At 41.9% G+C, this 19,467-nt stretch overlaps 1 protein-coding gene across 1 annotated transcript in view; it reads right to left on the reverse strand.

Moving 5' to 3' along the window:
* DCC (DCC netrin 1 receptor) overlaps nucleotides 1-19,467 on the reverse strand; it is a 602,068-nt gene that overhangs the window by 21,931 nt on the left and 560,670 nt on the right. Inside the window, exons 23-26 of the mRNA XM_062615397.1 lie at nucleotides 18,177-18,339; nucleotides 11,314-11,540; nucleotides 8,743-8,859; nucleotides 4,028-4,183 (exon numbers count right to left, since the gene is read on the reverse strand). Of these exons, the coding sequence (XP_062471381.1) occupies nucleotides 4,028-4,183; nucleotides 8,743-8,859; nucleotides 11,314-11,540; nucleotides 18,177-18,339 (663 nt within the window). The remainder of the gene's footprint in view (nucleotides 1-4,027; nucleotides 4,184-8,742; nucleotides 8,860-11,313; nucleotides 11,541-18,176; nucleotides 18,340-19,467) is intronic.

The following is a 19,467-nucleotide window of genomic DNA, read 5'->3' on the forward strand; positions in this document are numbered from 1 at the left end:
TGTATCTGTACTTAAAAAAAAAAAACAACAAAAAAATACACCGTATTTTCTGGACATCTCCGAGTTTTCATCCCATGGATTATTAGGGCAATGCACTGATGAAGAATTCCTTCCCCGAAGGGTGCTCAGTCATTGGATCAGGGTGCCCAGGGCAGTGCTGGAGTCACCATCCCTGGAAGTGCTCACACCCCATACAGATGAGGCCCTTAGTGGCATGGTTTAGTGGTAGACTTGGCAGTCCTGGGGTAAAGCTTGGACTTGATGATCTTCAAGGTCTTTTCCAACCTGGTTGATTCTGTGATTCGATGAATAGCTCCCTCTAAAAATGGTGCTGTTAGACCAGTTGTGGTCTTTAGGGTTTCCCATAAGACCACATAAGCCTTTTGTAAAGGTAGCGATCAGGTCGGGACCAGAACACAACCTGCTTATGCTGAACAGAGCATGGATGGAGATGGGGCAGGACAGGCATGGGGCCACCTCAGTATCTCCCAGGTGGGAGACGGTTTCCTCCAGCTCTCTTCTTTTCCTACTGGAGACCGTGGTGGCTCAGCACCTCTAGTAGTCATGGTGGAGTTAAAAAAGGGCATCTTCTTCATTCTCTAAGTCATGACAAACTAGCCGTGTCACCATCACCTCCTACCTGCCATGATAACATTGTGAACAGTGGGTGCAACTGGGCTCTGGAGAAGGCTGAAAGAGAAGAGCAGCTGTGGGGAGCATTTCTGACTGGGCAGCAGTCACTTTATTATGGCTCAGAGATATTTTCTGGCTGGAAAACGTTGTACTTTATGGCTGGTTGGGTCAGCAGCAGTAGTCAAACAGGAAAGACAGCTTATTGTTCAATCTCTAGCTGGGGCCTGACTCCCCTTGCCTTGTTTTTTTAGTTTCCTCTTCAGTGGAACATTTGTCCTAAAGATAAGTTCGAGCACTCAAGCCTTCGGGTCAATGAAAAAAGCCTTCAGAAACAGAAGAAAGTGTTCAAGCATTGCCTGTGAGGCAGGATGCCAAGCATCACCCTCACTAATGGCATGGCGTATGATTTATTCAAGGATTGCTACATCTTGATCAATAGGGTGCTCGGTCACGCAGCACCACAGGTAGGGTCTGCCTCAGAGGGATTATTGCTAAGTATTTCTTTTTCAGACACAGCTGTAATTGGTCAAGTATCATGTGAATTTTTCACTGAGGGGTAAAACACCCAGAAAAAGCTGTATGAATTGGTTCTATAATCTCTTTAACTGCTAGTTGCTCTCAATAGCATGATCATACTAAGAAAGCAGCCAAAAATAAACAAATTCAAAGAGTTAAGAGGAATTTTGTGGATCTACCCTCATTTTCTGCTGCAGCGAGGTGGGAGGGGAGGCAGTGGGAGGCAAGCTATAAACAAAGCAGATGCTTTCGAGTCGGATGCGCTGGAGGTTGACCGCTCTTCCAGAATGGCTGGCATTCAGCAGCAACGGCACTGGTGCTCTGGAAAGCTTCAGGCACCGTTTCAGAAATACACTTTTATATCCCTTCTTCCTTTCTTGGACTGAAAAGTAATGAACACTGACATTATGCAAACGTAGGGAACCGCTTGGATGGTTCTGATAGTGTCAAGTGTCACTAGAAAACAAGCACTATCTCCATGCCCTTGTCTGTGCCTTCACTTCATTGCCATAGGGGTGAAAATGTAAGGCACAGTGAGGGAAGAGAATATTCATTTGGAGTTGTTTTGTATGCTCCATGAGCTTTGAAACTCAATAGCCTTCACCAGAGAGCGCAACTGCAATACCTCTAACAGGTTGTCATTGCATATAGTAACTGGCTTATATAATTTATAAATACCACGCAGCCTTGATTACACAGACCTCAGTGATCTGAAATAGCCATTACCCAAACAAGGCTGTCTACTGATTTTGAATTATTTCATGGGAAACTGCCCAAATTATCTGAAATCTTCACTGCTTGAGCTTTCTCAGGGCCCATCAGGCCTTCTGAGCAATTAAAGCTGTTTTGTACTGAAGCTTCTTGCAGAAACCTCTTGTGTATTAGCAATCTTCTGTTAAACTCTCAAGTGTGCAGCGCTTGAAAGATGTGGTCAAACCCACACTTTCCTATACAGACCTTCCCCCGGGAACTGCCACTGGACCCAAAGAGGATTTCCTCTTCTTGAAAATGTCACCTCCAGACTTCTACACACGTAAACCCAGTGGGTGGTTCAGGCAGAAAGCTGGATGTGCCAGGGATGTGTGATTTGGGGGGCTGTGCCTAGCACATTGCTAAGCAATGGTGTCCCAGCCACTGCTCCCTATGGTATTTACAAGGAGAGCTGCCTCCACCCCTTGAACTTCAGCAGAACGGTAAAAACCTCCCTCACTTCAGCAGCTGGACTTTGGATGTGGGGACAGGAGACGCTCAGGTCCTTTTATGAACAGGTCAAGATGACGATAGCTGAGCAAATAATTCAATTCTGCTTTTTCCATCTCCATGATCAGGCACGGGGTAGTTAATGACACTTTTATTCCCCAACATCTAACGTTTGCCAAGCAAGAAAGTGAATCTACTTTGTTTGTGCATGGCGTTTGTGGTGGGTTTGGTATTAATTCAAGCAGCAGATCTAAACCTGATAAGGCCAGCGAGGCACTCCAAAGAAATTGCCATCTAGCTTTGGCAAGACTCCACAACCACACTGAAAAAAGCAGCAGTCGTAGGCTCATAGAATGGTTTGGGTTGGAAGGGACCTTAAAGCTCATCCATCTCCAGGACCCTGCCATGGGCAGGGACCCCTTCCACTGGAGCAGCTTGCTCCAAGCCCCTGTGTCCAACCTGGCCTTGAACACTGCCAGGGATGGGGCAGCCACAGCTTCTCTGGGCACCCTGTGCCAGCGCCTCAGCACCCTCCCAGGGAAGAGCTTCTTAATCATTGAATTTAGGGATTATAGAGTGGCATTAGAGTTATGCGCAGTACACCCAAACCCAGTTTTTACCTACAATCCTACCACTGGATTTCAATCACCTGTCCCCCAAGACCTGTCAGAACTGATGGAAAGCAACAATCAGATAGCAGGAAAAGAAATCAGTCATTTCAGGAAGAGCTCCCCATGGACCAGCAGCACGGATTCTCTGTGATGTGAAAAAGGTATGTGTAACAGATTGACGTTAACCTGTCAATAATTCAGACTCGATACGCACTACAGTTAAGGGAGGACTGTAAGACAACACAAGCCCTCTGACTATAAGATGCCAGAGTACACTCCTTAGGCTTGAACGAAGAGCAGATGGCTGTCAGTGTGGCAGGGTATTACCAGTGAACTGGGAAGGTGAGTCTCCAAGTATGATCTCTCCCCAGATCACGGTAAGGTGGAGGATAGTTATGGGAACACACAAACCACAGATCTATAGCTCCAGAGGAGTAAATATGAGTACGGAGCTCAGCCTAGGGAAGAGACAAGTGATGCGAGGACAACAGTATTCACATGTATAAAAGGATCTGCTAAAGGAAGAAAACAATCTGTTCTCAATGCCTGCTATAGCTGAATCAAGAAACAACTGGCTTATATTTTAGCTAGATAGTAAAGAAAATGTTTCCAGCACTGAGAGCAGCTAAGCCTGGTAAGACACTCTGTGGAAAGGTCATGTAAGTGCTATCATGGGTGATTTTAATGAGCAATGATACTGGGTTCTGTGTTGGAATGGAGGAGAGCTTTTGGAGCCTGCATTTTTCTGGAGCATCCTTATGAATAAAGCAAAGGAAAATGAAGTACAGTGAAATGACTGAAAGACCTGCAGAAAAGACAAGTTTGGACTAGAGAGGCAGTGATTTTTAACTTCTAAGGTGTTCAGTACAGACTGAATATCAGTTGCTGCCTCTTCTACACTTGGGATTTACGGACTTATTGTGGCTGCCTCTTGGGACTCATTGTGTCGCCCAAAAAGCACAGCAGCATGATTTGCATTGGCTAGAGCTTATGCATTCCAATGATAGAAAGCAACTTGTTTCAAAGCACTTTAATAGCAAAGAGAAGAAGAAAAGCACTGCACTGACTTCTTCCTGGTCCAAAGGTCCTGTCCATGGAGAGGGTTGGGAACGGCACTGGACGAAGGGTGAATTGCGGGTGCGGGTATCCACAGGTTGGGGATGGCAGGATTCCAGGGTACTGGGCACTTTCTAGTGTTGGCACCGGAATGGCACTGACCACAGCTAAAAGGAAAGAAAGAGAGCGAGGTTAAATGAGTGCTTTCAGAAAAGGAAAACAAAAAAAATATTTAGAGGGTCAGTAGGGAACCAGAAACAACCACAAAGTACCCAAATGCTCGGTATAAAACAAGTTGCTGCCCACAGAAGCTACCTCTGTATACAGAAATATTTGGTATCCATTGCAGAACTGCAAGTGCAGCCTGCAATTAATTACCTGTAAAATTAAATAGCTTTTTCCCTGTGTTCCAGCCATCCAGCCACATTTTGGGGAGCACTTTAGACAAGTAAGTGAGAAGGAATGGACCAGGCAATTTAAGGGCTTGTTTCAGTTGTCTAAGCACAGGTCCCTCGTGCCATTTCTGATGCCTTAGGAGAGCTTGTTGCCTTCACCTGCTGTTCTGAGGACCATGGGCTCTTCTATTACATCCAACAGCTTCACAACCAGTGTGCCTGATTTAGGATGTCCCCAATGGCACAAGACCCCCATGTTTACCCATCACATGAGGCTGCCCATGCATCATTCCCCCCTTTAGGAATGTCCCAGCCTATATGGAAGAGGGATGAAAGGTACAAGCTAGAAGTCCAAAACTGAAGGTGAGTTGTGTTGAATTTAAATGAAACACTTTGGTTTGAAAACTGGGATCGCAGTTTGATGAATCCAGGCTTTTCTGCGAGTCATCTCCCCCATTTTCAACCATCATTGCTTGAAGAGTGGGTGATAATAATGTTGTGAGAATCATAAATTTCTTTGCCTCTTTTGGGAGTTATTGAAACTCCCATTGAAGTTTTTTTTTTCCAGCTAAACAATGCACAGAGTTGCCTGGCTCATTGGTGATAAGGTTTGTCTTATCTAGCATCTTTCACACATGAATTACAAACAGTGCTGTACACTTTAAGATAGTCATTACAATTACTTCTAGCTCCTACTATACCCATCGCAGAGGGTGGCAAACTGGGCTACCTGCTCAAGGTCACACAGGAAGCAAACATGGTGCCAAGGGTGTATTTAAGAGCTGGGCTTTCAGCAAGAGGATGCTGCGCTCACAGAAGTAATGGGCAAGCGATGAAGAAAACTCATGAACAAACGCTAACGTGGGTGATTTGAGTTGTCTGGGTTCAGTCAATCCACTTGTAGAAGAGAATTTCTACTATTCAGGCATTTCATTTTGTCTGTGTAAGACATTTTTATTGACAATATTTATAGCATTGCTGCTACAGTGACAAATATCACTTTTTATTGAATCATATTAAAGAACAGCTTGCTTTTCCAAGTCCATTCCTTCATTTGTTTTTAGTGTGTAGGTACCTAGCACTTTCATTTTTAACATAAGACAGGATTACTATTCATTGCAGTACTCTATTGCAGAGAAGCCAGAGTAAAGCTAACATCAAACATTTTCAATATATCTTTGCGATTCAGACAGATATGACAACAAATCTGTTCTGTCATAGCCTGTCAGCAATTGAATTTGCACTTAATATTGATACACTAAGACACCGAAAACAGAAATTCCCTGACCAAATCATGGAGCTCCCTGAACACTGGTCTACATTTAAAATGTACTGTATCATGTAAGAAAGCAGCACCCAAGAACAGCTTACAGGAATGACAAAGTAGGACAGTTTGAATTGTATTCAACACCCCAGAGGCTCCCAAAGCAACTGAGTCGACATGTTCATATTTCCTCGAGAAAAAGAATTGTGATTTTCTGTCATTTTAAGGAGGGGGATAAACAGAAAAAAATACCTCCCCTCAAAACATAGCTGAAATCTCTTTCCAAACTGATTTGCTCTGTGAGAATTTCATTTTCATCTTTCGTAAGTAAAGATTACAGACAGAAAACAGGGTAAAATGCTTGAATGTGATACCTGCAAAGGCCTTCTAAATTAATTTTCATTAAATCATAGAATAAACTAGGTTGGAAAAGACATTTAAGATCATCAAATCCAACCAGTCTCTATGAATAGTTTATTACGATGCTTTGACTGCCGCAGTATACCAAAAAGCATGTGCTTCTGCACCTGCAGTATTGCATAATCCCACCACCAACATTAGAAATGGACTTTTCCCATTTTCTTTTATTTTCTTGTACCAAAATTTACCATTAATTTGGTGCCACCACTTTTATACCACCCTCTGTGCAAGGACTTTAGGGATTAGAGATATGTACCTTCGCTTTGAAACGCCAGAGAAGGGAGCTGACCCTCAGAAGGAGATGGTGTTGGGCAGGGATCAACTAAACAGTAGGGGAGGGAAGGACTGGCAGTGGGAAGCTTGAGGTGCTCCTCATCCCTGATGTCTTTTCCTCTCTGTACAACAGCCTTGGTATTTGTGACTCCCTGTATTTCAGTTGCATTAGAGCTGTCAAAGATATCGCTAAAACCTCATCAAATTTATCTGGTTTATGCTCCTTTCACTTCAGTAAGCAAAAGCACAGTATGGAGTGTATTTGTTCTCAAAGTCTGCAAATAATGATTATTGAAACAAGCATGAGTACTTCCAGATTTGGTATTTAACAATTAAAAATATGCATTTTTTACTTCAGAATTACACTGTAGCTTCTTTAATCTATTTAATCACTCACTGCTGACAATTTCAGCACCAGGCAAACAGAGAGAAATTAATTAAAGCATCTAATCTGACAAAGCCTCAGTTTTATCTTCTGGGAAAAAAAAACCCAACCATATTCAGCATAACCCAGCCTGCACAAATAAGACTTTCATAAATCAGAGTTTAATTATTTGCAAACAATCATAATATGCTGCCACTGTAAGTTAGATCGATCCTGTTGTAAATATAAGTAAAAAGAAAAGATCCTTCCCCAAAATGCATCATTTGACTGAAAGATCTAAATATGTGTAAGAGCATTTTTAGCTATAAGCCATGGAACAGCTTTTTGTTGACTGGACTTAACTAACACTGCTATTGACCCATTGTAATTAAGATTGATTTGTTTCTGATATTGCTTACACCACTCCAAGTCTATTCATTTTCTTGGACTGCTGCTCCCCCTTCAACCCAGGGGGAACCCCACTGAAAAAAGGGCAAATTGTCTGACTGTGAAATTAGTGGGAATATGTCCCAGGACATGGCCAGGTAGCATAAGAGGTTTCTTTGCCTCATCCCACAGACCTGTCTTCCACATCATGAAGAGTGTGGAGGCTGAAATGCAGCGATACGTCCAGCCCAAGGTGTGCAGAACTGGAATTCATTCTCTCCCTGGGCACCTGGGTACTGGAGTTGAGCAGCATGACCTGAAATGCACCCCTGGCAAACACCAATTAAGGGAACCAAACTATCTCTTAGTAAGCAATTTCCTAAGCAAAGCCATGGTAGGTTATTCCCTCTCCTTCATCCAGTTCCCTCTACTATTATTTTTTTTCAATATATCATTTCTGATGTGCTCTTCCACAAACCTACAAATAGGCACTTACATTTAACCATCAGGGCTAGAGAGAAAACCTGTGGTGAAATGGATTTCTATCAGTATATCTTCATTTTTCTTAACCCAGACTATTCACACAAATGTACCGATTTCTGAGGATTTTTGATCAGATCTATTTTGTGAGGTCAAAGGTAGAACTTCCAGCTCAAAGCTGAGAGCTACGGAGACACTGATCCCAGGGCTGCTCAGAGGAAAGGTGGAGACCCAAAGCCTCATACTCCATGGGGAACTTGATGAGTGCATGCTAGTGCATGTGGGGTCTCACTTATATCATTTCTGTGCTCAGATGTGAAACAAGCTCATATCAGATATTCAGTAAGTAAGGTCTGCATGATGGGAGAACCTACCTAATGCTCTCCAGCCTTCTTGTTTTTGGCCTGCACTTTGCTGTGTTGAAAAAGATTCACATAATCTATGTAATTTGTTCAATGATAAACGCTCTGTGGCCACTAAAATTTAACACCTATCAAAACCGTCTTTTTTCCTGATTTATTTGGTTTTGTAAGAGAGCTGCTCCATATTATAAAAGTATATAGTGTGTGGGCAGCTAGTAGAGACAAACAAGAATATAGCAGAAATTGCAATAATGTCCAACTGATTATAATTATTGATAATAACAATAATAGTGATAGTAATGGAAATAGTAATAGCAGTAGGAATAACAATACTAACATAATAATAGTAATAATAATAATATCACGATTCATGTCTATGTATTCCAAAGCCTTCTGCTCTGTCAGCTTTAAACTTTTACCCCTGTTTTTAAAGTTTTATAGTAGGGGTACAAAGGGATCCATCCATCACTATCCTCCTGGTAAAACAGGAACAATGGCTGTTTAGGCTCAGCCAAGGCTGAGTCTAGCAGAAATATGATTCAGGAATTCTCTTTATAGTTTTTCCACCGATGTGTTGGAAGCTCTGGCAAGCTTCCAGGCCTTTTATATATTTCTCAACTTTTTTTTTTTTTTTTTTTTAGGATGATGGAAACATTGCTAATGCGATTTAACTTCATGAGGCATAACTAGATCATATTTGAAAGACTGTATGAGGTCTTCAGATGGGTGAGCACAGCTTGCGGGGTGCAGAATGGGGCTGGGGGAAGGTTCTGGAACTCACAAGGGTTGTTTGGTTGTGAATCCATGGGGATCATGAGCTTGGCACGGGTGGCTCTGCGGGCAGCAAGCGAGCGCTCCAACGTGGACATGCTGCTTCCAACATCTTCTGTCTCAGGACCTACAGGAGAACAACACAATAGCTCAGCTGAAAAAGCTGTAAATGAATGTTTCTCTTCACCCTATTTCTAGCAGAAAGATAAATAGGCTGTTGTTTTTTTTTTTGTTGTTTTTTCCTTTTTTTTTTGAGAATTCGGTTATTTTAACCCATCATTAGGCACCACCTGCAAAGAGCTGCACAGACTATTCTGGCTGCCTTATCTGAATAGAATTATTGCTTATATTTTTCTGTAAGAGAATAAAGATATCATGTCCCTTTTTTCTTTGTCTCCAAAATTATCTTGAATACCCCATTCTCTTGCTAAAAATAAGACATTTTCTTACAGCTTCCCAGTTACAAACTTCTTCAAAATGTCAAGTATCAAGACTAGAAAAGGCCGTGTAAATTCGGGTACGTAAAAAACCCTGCAGCAAAGAACAGGTCTTTCAGATACATCTGAAGCATGTAAACGACCTTCCTTGTGAGATGCCATGGAGTCCCATGCTCTGACTGTTCACTAATTCATGGTGTCTTTTCCAAACTGTGCATTTTCGTTTTTTACAGAAACCAGGGCACATGAATGATGTGCCTGGATCTGCCCTTTATTTGGTCCTGGATCACAGCTAGCACACCTAGATCAGAGAACTGAGTTGCACTGCCTAGTGTCCAAATCAACTCTTCCAGTACCTATATAAATTAGATATTCTGTTTAAGTATTGAAATAAGGATCCTCTAACTTAGTCACATCAGTATAGAATACTTTAAGTATTAAAAAATTATAGAGAATACACTTGTCAGAAAGAAAGTGTGTTTGGAACTGGGTGTTAGGTGGAGTAATTTGCAAGAGTAAAAGCTGTATTTTTGTCTTCCCTATGTATGAACAACATATATGTTCATGTTCATACCCTATATGAACCTGATAACTGGTTAGTTTAATAATGTCATACAGTTACGCTTAATATTCACACAAAGTATTCAGCTCTGATGTACCCAAGCAAACACATATTCCTTAAAAAAAAAAACAACAAAAAAATAATTTGCCTCTTTTTTTTGAATACTTGTTTTGTTTTCTGGTTTTGTTGTTTTTTTTTTCCCCCAAATCATTCTTCTCTGAATTGCAGGAGTAAAATGCCAAGTCTTCTATTGATGGCCATTCAAAGAGCTAATTGCTAGTGAAAAGCCAGTGTTTCAGATGGGAAGAAAAATAAAGGCATTTATTTATGGTCCAAGGCATTTACACATAAAATATCTAGCCCAGCCTTTGTCATTAACTTGCTCATATGCTGTGATGACTTCCTGCTATGCACTCGATTGCAAGTGTATTGCAATCGATGGAGCTCTTGTATTGATCTTTCTGGGCCCTGGATAAGCTCTCCTTGTCATCAGCAGTATCTGTTTAGGCAGAGGGAATCTTCTGGTTATGCTTTTTCTTTAATACAACAAGGACCTTTGTATTAAGAAAAATGGAAATCATTGCCACAATTATCTTCATAAATAGCAAACCATCAGCCCAAATCACGATGTCAGAAAATGAGATCCATTTAGAAATTTGAAAACTGTTTCTTTTCAACTTTTATTTCCTTGTGAATATAGGTGGTATGGAAAAGAGATAGATAAAAACATCAGAGAAAAGGCACCTTCATTACTTACAGCCCCAACCAGTATTCTGGAATGACTTCACTCTGCCTTCCACAGATGATGAACTCAAGACAAATATGTTTCTGTTTTCAACTTCTGTGCTGTGTTTTGCCCCCCATCCCTCTCTGTGCGTGTCACCAGCAAGATTCTCTATCATCATGATGGAAAAAATGTTATCAGCTAAAGTGAAACCTGTGATGTGCTGTGTGCACCAAGGTTCAAAAAAGGAGGAGGAAACTTCCCTGAAACCACATTTTTCTTACAGAATTTCCTTCTTCATATCTGTAAGTTTTCTCAGTTTCCCTGGCCCAAATTCAGCTCCTGACCTTCTTGTTAGTCATGCTCTCCCCCTTCTCCCACTTTTTTCTCTATGTCCCCTTTTTCCTCCCTGTTTTAATTAGCACGGTATGCAAATTTAATAACACTTGACTTTCAGTTTAATTCTTGAACTTAAGACGTTAGAACAGATTAAAAATAAAAACCAATGGGATTCCCCCTAGTCTGAAACCACAGCAAAAATCACGTTGGAACATCTCTCCTGGCACCCATAGCTGTTAATTTTTCCAGTCTCCTCCTGGATCTTGCCAGGTTTATCCCTCTGTTAGAAACTCCACATGTTGGGCTAAGGCCACTAACCACCAATATCAATTTAAAGAAAGGTGATATGTTGGTGATCAAGAATAAACCAAATTGGAGTACACAGGATGGGGTGGGACTAGATGACCTTTAAAGATTCCTTCCAACCCAAACAGTCTGTGATTCTATGATCCTAATTTCACCCAGTCTACAAGTGTTGCCCAACCACTTTCTACCCTTCCTGCCTCCGGAGCCCCTCACCAGGCTGCGTGGTGCTCTTGCTTCCCAGTTGCGTTTCCGACTGGCTGTGGCTGACAGGGGTGATGTCCTGGCAGCTCTGCATTGGTGAGTCCCTTCCTGCAGGGTCTGAGCCTGCTGGCTTCTTGATGTTCTTCATTTCCATCTCCTCGTGGTGTATCCACAGATCTGGGGGTCTCAGGTCCTTCTGGCTGCCCTTCCTCTTACCAGCACTGTGGGTTGCACGTTTCCTGCAGCCAAGAAAGATCAAAATTGTCACACAGGAAAGTTTTTCTCCTTCATAAGACCAAAAGAGTGATGTCTCCTCCTTTAGCACCTTTCTAAGGAACCCCTCTGGTTGTGTCCTCCAAAGGACAGCAGTTACCTCAGTACGGTCCTCCGCTTCCTGGAGTTTACTCCAGGAAGTGGACCTGGGGCTCAGCAGGGTGGGTCAATTTTTGTAGACACTGGGGAAAACTACTCTTCTTGGACCAGAAGAGAAGTGGCCAGATTCATCTTGGGATGAGCAGCAAGCAACACTTAGGGAACGCCTGCAACTCAATACAGCGACTGAAAATTGCTGAGCCCACTCCTGCCAAGTCACATACAGCTTGCACCTTCTATAAATGCATGCAGCATATGTTGTATTTATTTAAATATACACTAAACCACTGTTTTTCATAGACTCACATCACAAAATGGTTTGGGTTGGAAGGGACCTTAAAGCTCATCCAGTTCCAACTTCCTGCCACGGGCAGGGACACCTTGCACTGCACCAGATTGCTTCAAGCCCCTGTGTCCAACCTGGCCTTGAGCACTGCCAGGAATGAGGCATCCACATTATTATGTATTTATTACTAGGAAATAAACCCTTTATTTGGTACATTTCAAAATAAAAATAATAATAATAGCAACAACAGCAACAGCAGCAACAACTCACAGAAATCCAGAGTAGTATTTCCCAGAGCAATATGAACTCTGCTTTCTCTATGCCTAGGTATTACACTATACTCTTGCATCAGTGGGTCATCTCCTCTGGAGACCACATTGTGCCACGAGGGGATGGCACTGCTGCGCCGCTTTCCAACTTCCCCTCAACTATACAGCCTATTTATAACAAAACACGTGTGATTTTCTATTCTAAAGAAAAAAGATATGCACCTTAAATATGGAGCACAAAGCCTAATTTACAGCTGTAGAGAAAGCCTTGTCAGAAATCTATCAACTCTGAAAGAACAGTTTTTCTGGCTTATTGTTGTGTTTTTTGCTCAATAATCCAAATGTTCTCTTACCAGTGATTTTTCCCTTTGTATATCTCAAAGTTTTTTTGTGAAAAGAAAGTAATGTAGCTGTCCCAAGTGGAAAATTGGAAATACTTGTGATACACAAAAAACTTCAGTCAAATATTTTCGAGTTCATGTGCACTTTTAGGTAACAAAAAATGACAACCTTGATTTCCAGGGGCACTGAGTATTCTGGGTTACTCATTACCTCTGTTACACCTCTGTATCCATAGAAAGCAGTGCAAAACCTCTTGCTGGCATTCCTAGGACTCACCCCTTGGGTATCATCTGTGTAGGCATGCTTGGATAACTGCCCTTCCTCCCATGGCACGCATCGTGGAAGATGCTACGGGATTATTTTACCAGAAAAAAAAAAAAACTGAGGAAATTTTAAATTTCAAGAAACTTCAATTATTTTAATCAATTTCTGTTCTTTGCTAGGTTTTCTCAGCCTGGACCAGAAAGCAAGAGATGCATGTCACAACCGCGTGCATCACCAAACATCTGGCTTCCAAGGGAAGGAAGAAACACATCCTGTAACTTAAAACATCACTGAGGGTACAGCCCTGTCCCAATCCCAGAAGCTGATGGCAATGACATTTTATTTCAGCAGAAATATCCCAGTCCTCGAACTGCCTCCTTTAATGGCATAGATTGGTTTAGGTCCTTGGACTGGTCAGTACCACAAACTCTCTTCAAGGGTCAAAAGATTAACTTCAGAATGTGATCTGGAAAGTTAGATCTGGAGGCTGGGGTTGTTCGGGGGTTTTTGTTCATAGCCCGTGGAAAACAAGACTGTTGGCTTCTGGTCATAATTATTTCCTATGTTTAGTCTGGTACTTGCTAATTTTCAAAGCTTGGTAACTTAAAATGTGAGTGTTTCAAAGAACAGGAATAAAGAGCATGGAACAAGGACAGTTCTTTAATACCTTCTTGCACAAACCCTAGTACACCTGGAACAGACCCTAGGTCATGATTTACACCCACAAGAATAGCTATGAGCACTTCCATTCTAACCTTAATGTATGACCTGCCTGAAGTTAAGTTGAGGTATAAAGTTGCTCTTGCTGTCTTGTTCAAGAAAAGACCATAATTTTGGCCTTACTTTCCTCACTTTGGGGTACAGCAGCTTTTTTGTCACTTTCAATTGAAGGGAATTCATTTTTCCAGGCTTTAGCTAGGCAAGAGAAATTTCAGCCCCAAAGTAATTTTATGCAGAACTCAAAATAGGGGGTTATAATGAATGTGCCATTTCAACCATAACTACACAACTGCTACAGCAATAATACAGTTTAAAAATATATGCAGTGATCTAGCTTGGTTTGCATTGTTTTTTTCTCACAAATTATTGATGTTCTGACAGCCTGTGATTAGCAAATTGAATCAGAGCCAGGAGTGCATAAGAAAATGGCATCAATAACAAATGAAAATAAATCCTCCCCTGGAATATTTTGTTTATGCAGTGCAGAAGTTGAGTTTCAGCTTCTGAAAATGCATCTACCTTCCATTTCAGGTGGAGGCAGGATCCTGGAATAATGGAATAAATGCTGCACCAGAGAGCACATTATATCTATAGAATAATATGTCTTTAGAATGTAGGAAGTCATAAAAGATTCAACATGATTTTTGAACCTCAGCTGCAGCAAAGGAAAAGGATACTTTGGAAATTCATGTTGAGATTTACGATGGGATTGCATTTGATTGCTGGAGGGGGGATTGGGAAGACAAGAAGTTCCGAACTGAAAAAATAAAATCCCAAATAGCAGTGTTTCTGCTGTTATTCAATGATTTTACAGCATGAAATGCATCCTTGCATACTATAATTATATATATATATATATTTGTTTTTTTTTCCTAAGGATAGAACTAAAAATAGACTTCAGTTCCGCCCTTAAAATAATATTATGATCATGCAGTCTTGGTTAATGATGTACTTTTGAAATAAACAAAGCCTCTGGAGAGGAAACTCTTTCTCGCCATCCATTCCTGCGTTTGCCAGCACAACCGCAGCTGGGCAGTGACTCCAGCCGTTACACAGCATACCCACATAGCTCCTAACAGCATACACATGCTAGGATAATTGTTCAAATACTCCAGAGCAGGATTACTCTTCACTGCCTTCATTTTGCCTTTACATTACTCCAGAGAAAACAGTTAAGTTTATAGCAACTCAGCCTAGTTTATTTGTTTAACAACCCCTGAAGACATCTTTATCTGAACAGCTCAGAAATAAACTGTTCTCCTGGGCAAAACAAGGCTTTGCTTGTAAAAGACCACCACGGGTAACAGCACAGTCCTGGTCCGATTGGGTATCTTTTCCTCAGGAGCAGGGGTGCTTTTGAAGGCAGAACACAGAAGCAACAGTGCCATAAGCAATAGCCACACTGAGCTCCTTCACTGCTGTTTGAAAAGTGCTTTATGGATACCCAATGATAAATAAGAACATTACTTCACCTTAATTATCCTTCCAATGCATGAGCGAGTGTTTTAAAGTTTCTTTTCTTTACTCTTAACCTGGTAAAAACATGCGCTTTGTCTTTTGGGGTGTATTAAGGGAAATTCAGCTGATACAGAGGTCCCGTACAAAAACCAAAGGATCCAAACCAATTCTTTCCCTAGAAAATCTCCCCAGTGTTTACAGATGGAAAAATGTGTAATTTTGACCTCTTTACTTCCTGCCAACCACCCTACAAACCCGAAACCAGTACTTGTCTCTGCTATCAACTGGCTTCATGGTCCTTTCCCCTAAGGTCAGATCCTGCCTCATGCCACCCTGCAAGAGATGGGGCAGAGGGCACTGCTAATGAGCTACCCCAGGATGGAGCTAATGAGCTCCCCCAGCATGGATTTAACAAGGCACCCCAGCACGGAGGGTACACAGGAACCCGGGAGCACCTCTAGAACACAGAAGTGAAATAGGGCAGCTCTTTAGTGGCTGCCAACTCACTCCCAGTTCATTTGAGTTTGATCACACTTTCATTAACACCTCCCCCGAGCCTTCCTAAATGTATACTGACACATCCCTATTACTTACATAGGACTTAAACTAGTCCCAGCTTGTTTTTGCAGCCTCTTTTTACACCACACCACTGTCTGGCATACTAATGGGTTGGGTGATGTATTCAAGATTATGTTTCATTTTTAATGGCTTAAATGCACACTGTTTACCTACCAGTCTTGAACTAAATACCTACCCTCAGCTTATCTCCTGTGGCAGTCGTGACCTCGTGTTGCCAGTCCACAGGCTAATTCTTCTGGCATGGTGCAAGTCTTTATTATACCCTGAAGCTTTAAAACAATCCCTGCAAGAAGCAGGTCCTGCACTTTGGGTGCATGCTGTATGGGTGATATTTTCCCTTAAGATTCCACTGGGATTCATCTTCTCTAAGCCTGAACTCTGAACTGAAGGATGAAGCTGATGCTTGGCCCCGTTGTCCATCCTCCCTGACACCAACCACATCACCGGGCACTGCCAGTGCAGGGCAGCGAGCACCTCGTGCTGTGGAAGATGCAGTTACTGTGAAGGTATAAATCCCAATTACTGCAGGACCCACACGTTCTCTTTATGCACAACTTGGTAAGTTATTGCACCTGAATCTTTGCATACATTTGTCCCCTCTATTTTTTTGTCACAGGGGTTTTATGGATGATATTTCAGTCTTCACCAGATGGTAGGGACAGAAAATCCCTACTAAACCACCTAGGTCAGTACCGGGTTGTTCTATATAATATGCTTTACTGTACTTTGTTCAGTCAAGTTTTAGTTAACTTAAGAAACATGACTTTCCTCCACTGAAGGCTTGCAGATTGTTCCGTCCCCTGCAAGTTTTTGCTCAGGGGAAGGACACATGCACTATCCAGTGGGACTTGGCCTTCACCCTCACTGCAGCCCTTTTGTCCAGCAGTTCATTGGTGACTAAACTAAGAACCTGCTGCCAATAAAAACTGGGATCTAAACCCTGTGTGTCACACTATGCATCTCTCGTTATTTATGCATTATTTAATTCTGATTACCCTACTATTTTCTCCACTTTCAATTCAGAAATGGTTTGTCTGGGGCAACCTGGGGGAGATTTACCCACCTACAGTATAGACGTTTACAACTGATACAGCAAATCCAAATCCACCATCTTCACACATTTTTAATAAATGGACATCAATAAGCATCTTAAAATGGCAAGTCTTCTGATGTCTTATGATAGATGATCTTATGATTCTTTGAATGCTCCTGTTCTTCCCCAGGGGCTCCAGAGGAGGTCAAGGTTGATTACCTCAAACTTAGGCGTTTAATTTTTGACAGCTAATTCTGTATATATGAATCTCTTTCTGTTGTCATTGCCTTTTCTCTGTTAGAAACTCGAGGAAGCTTTAACTTGGATTCACCAAACTCCATTCAGAAGAATATTTTTTCATTGCTGTTAGACAACGGACTGATTTTCAGGTGCTAAGACTCACAATAGAAGCAGATTTTCAAATCAGTCCATCATTCAACTACCCTAACACTTCTAAAAGCATAGACCCTCACTTTCCTGACTAAATGAGAGCTTTCTTATTTAAAACATCTACCCCCAACCATCTATCTTTACAGAAAGCACTTGCCTTAGTGACTGTAGAATGCTCCAAGCTGCCATCTGCCCACACTCAACCAGCCTGAAGCTGATTTTGGCAAACAGGGAGCTGTTCAGTTTCCTGACCATCCTGTCTTCCATTGTGCCAACCGTTTTTAAGCATCAGTGCAAATCTGTGTAATAATGTCTGGCTCATGCAAACATTTATCATTCTTGTGGGCATACTAGGATTAAACTTCAGTTTCTCATGCCCAATCTTTCATAATAGCATGATAATAAATGAACTAATAGAAAAATAATAGACAAATAATAGAAAAATAATAGAAAAATATGAAAAATGTAATTTTCAATGCATTAAATTCATCAAACTGTCTGTTTCAAACCCACTGACTCACTTCCCATTTCTATGAAACCTGAAAAAAGCTTTGTGCTTTACATTACTGCCCTTTTATAGCCGTTCAGAGCAATCCTAAAGATGTTTTTCCTACAATTTTCTATAGACTGTTTTGAGGGTGTTTTTTGATGGTTATGTGGAGAAACACTTCTGAATGCTTTTTACTGGAAGACTTGCAGAGACAGATTGTCTGGAGAGGACAACATCCTCCCAGAGCAAGTGAGCAGGACTGTCTGTGTTTCTCTGCTGTGCAGGTGCACAGCTTGCAGAGTCAGGAAGTCTGGTATCACCAGGCACAGACAAATACTCTTTTTTTTTTCCCTTTAAATCAATGGAATTGATTCTTTCCTGCGTCTGAATTATACTTGGCAATAAAAACAACAGAGAGCAGGGCATGGCGGATATTTTTGAAGCTCACCACGTGAAGGGTACTTATTCCCCATGGTTTACTCCTCAGCCTGGTGACAGGAGGTATTCTTCACTCACCAGTAATGAGTGACACCTCCAAAACCAAAAGGCTGAGCCCCAAAACGCAGTTCAGTCCCAGAACCCACATCTCTGCAGCAGAAATGCTGTTGACCAGATCTGTTTTGAACACGAGCATCTGCCTTTCCCTTTCCACTACGTGATTTGAGCACGTACTTCCTCTGCTGTGCCGAGGAGCGCCTGGTGCAGATGACGGCCACCACCACCACCACGACCACGGTGATGACGCCGACGGTGACGACGATGATGACAAGGAGGTTGCTGTTCTTCTGGGGTGTGACGCTGCCGTGGGGAGGGTGCATCTGCCCGATGGGGGGCTCTGAAAGAAGATGGATAACGAGGGCATGATCAGTGCTGGATTTGCTCTACTCCCTCTTTAGGGGTCACCATAAAATAAAACACATAAAGCCTGTCAGGTGATATGAATTCCTCTGAAAAAGACAATGGAGGGAGCAGAAGGGTGTCATAAAGAGCTGAAATTAATGTATCTCTGTGTTTCAGTGGTACAGCAGAGAGGAAAATATTGAAGCAGTAGTGACTGTGCATTTTCTGGATGATAATAACCTGATGTTGGGAGTCAATAACATTCAGCTCATTTTTGCTGTTATCAGCTGAAAATGGAAATATAGGGACTATGGATTTTTTTCTTTATGGCCTGTATAGTCTTTTTTGGTGTTTACAGGCAAGGACATAACTTGTGTGTCAGCCAGTCTAAATGCCTCATTCATTTGGCAGTACTATGTTCACCCCACAGCTAGTCCTATATCACAACTCATTGTTGATTGCTATGCTGACCAGGTCCCCGTGCAACACTTGAGCAGGTTACAGGCTCGATCTTCAGAAGTGATGAGTTTCTTTAGTTTCAATGCAGCAGCAAGGCAGTGACTGAAAACAACTTAATTTCCAATGTCAAGTCCCAGTCAAACTGGCCCCTTGCTTTCAACAGTATTTCCCCCATTGCATTGGGAATAGCACAGTTTTTACTTCTAAAATCTTCTGGTCCCTGGCTGGCTTAGATTTTAAGGGATCTTAAAGCTCATTCAATTCCAATCCCTGCCATGGGCAGGGACATCTTCCCCTGGAGCAGGTTGCTCCAAACCCTTGTGTCCAACCTGGCCTTGACCACTGCCAGGGATGGGGCAGCCACAGCTTCTCTGGGCAACCTGTTCCAATCCCTTTGGATATTTTGTTGGATAATGCCTCAAATTACACTTCATTGGGCCATTGGTTATGGACATGTGCACAAATCAGGGAGTAACGTTTTGGCTCTGAATGCTAGGGCAATATTGCAGGCATCCTGTAGGATTACAAACTCAGAAACCCCAAAGTATCTTTCAACTTAAGCTTGGAGAAAAACTAAATATTAGGTGCAATGGGATAGAAAGTGCTGGTCTTGCCAAAGATTTCATAAGAAAAATAACTCAAGAGTTTTCACATGGCATCAAAC

Source organism: Pezoporus occidentalis, unplaced genomic scaffold, assembly GCF_034315485.1.
Source record: "Pezoporus occidentalis ecotype Australia unplaced genomic scaffold, CSIRO_AGI_Poc_V1 ctg180, whole genome shotgun sequence".
NCBI classification, from domain to species: Eukaryota; Metazoa; Chordata; class Aves; order Psittaciformes; family Psittacidae; genus Pezoporus; species Pezoporus occidentalis.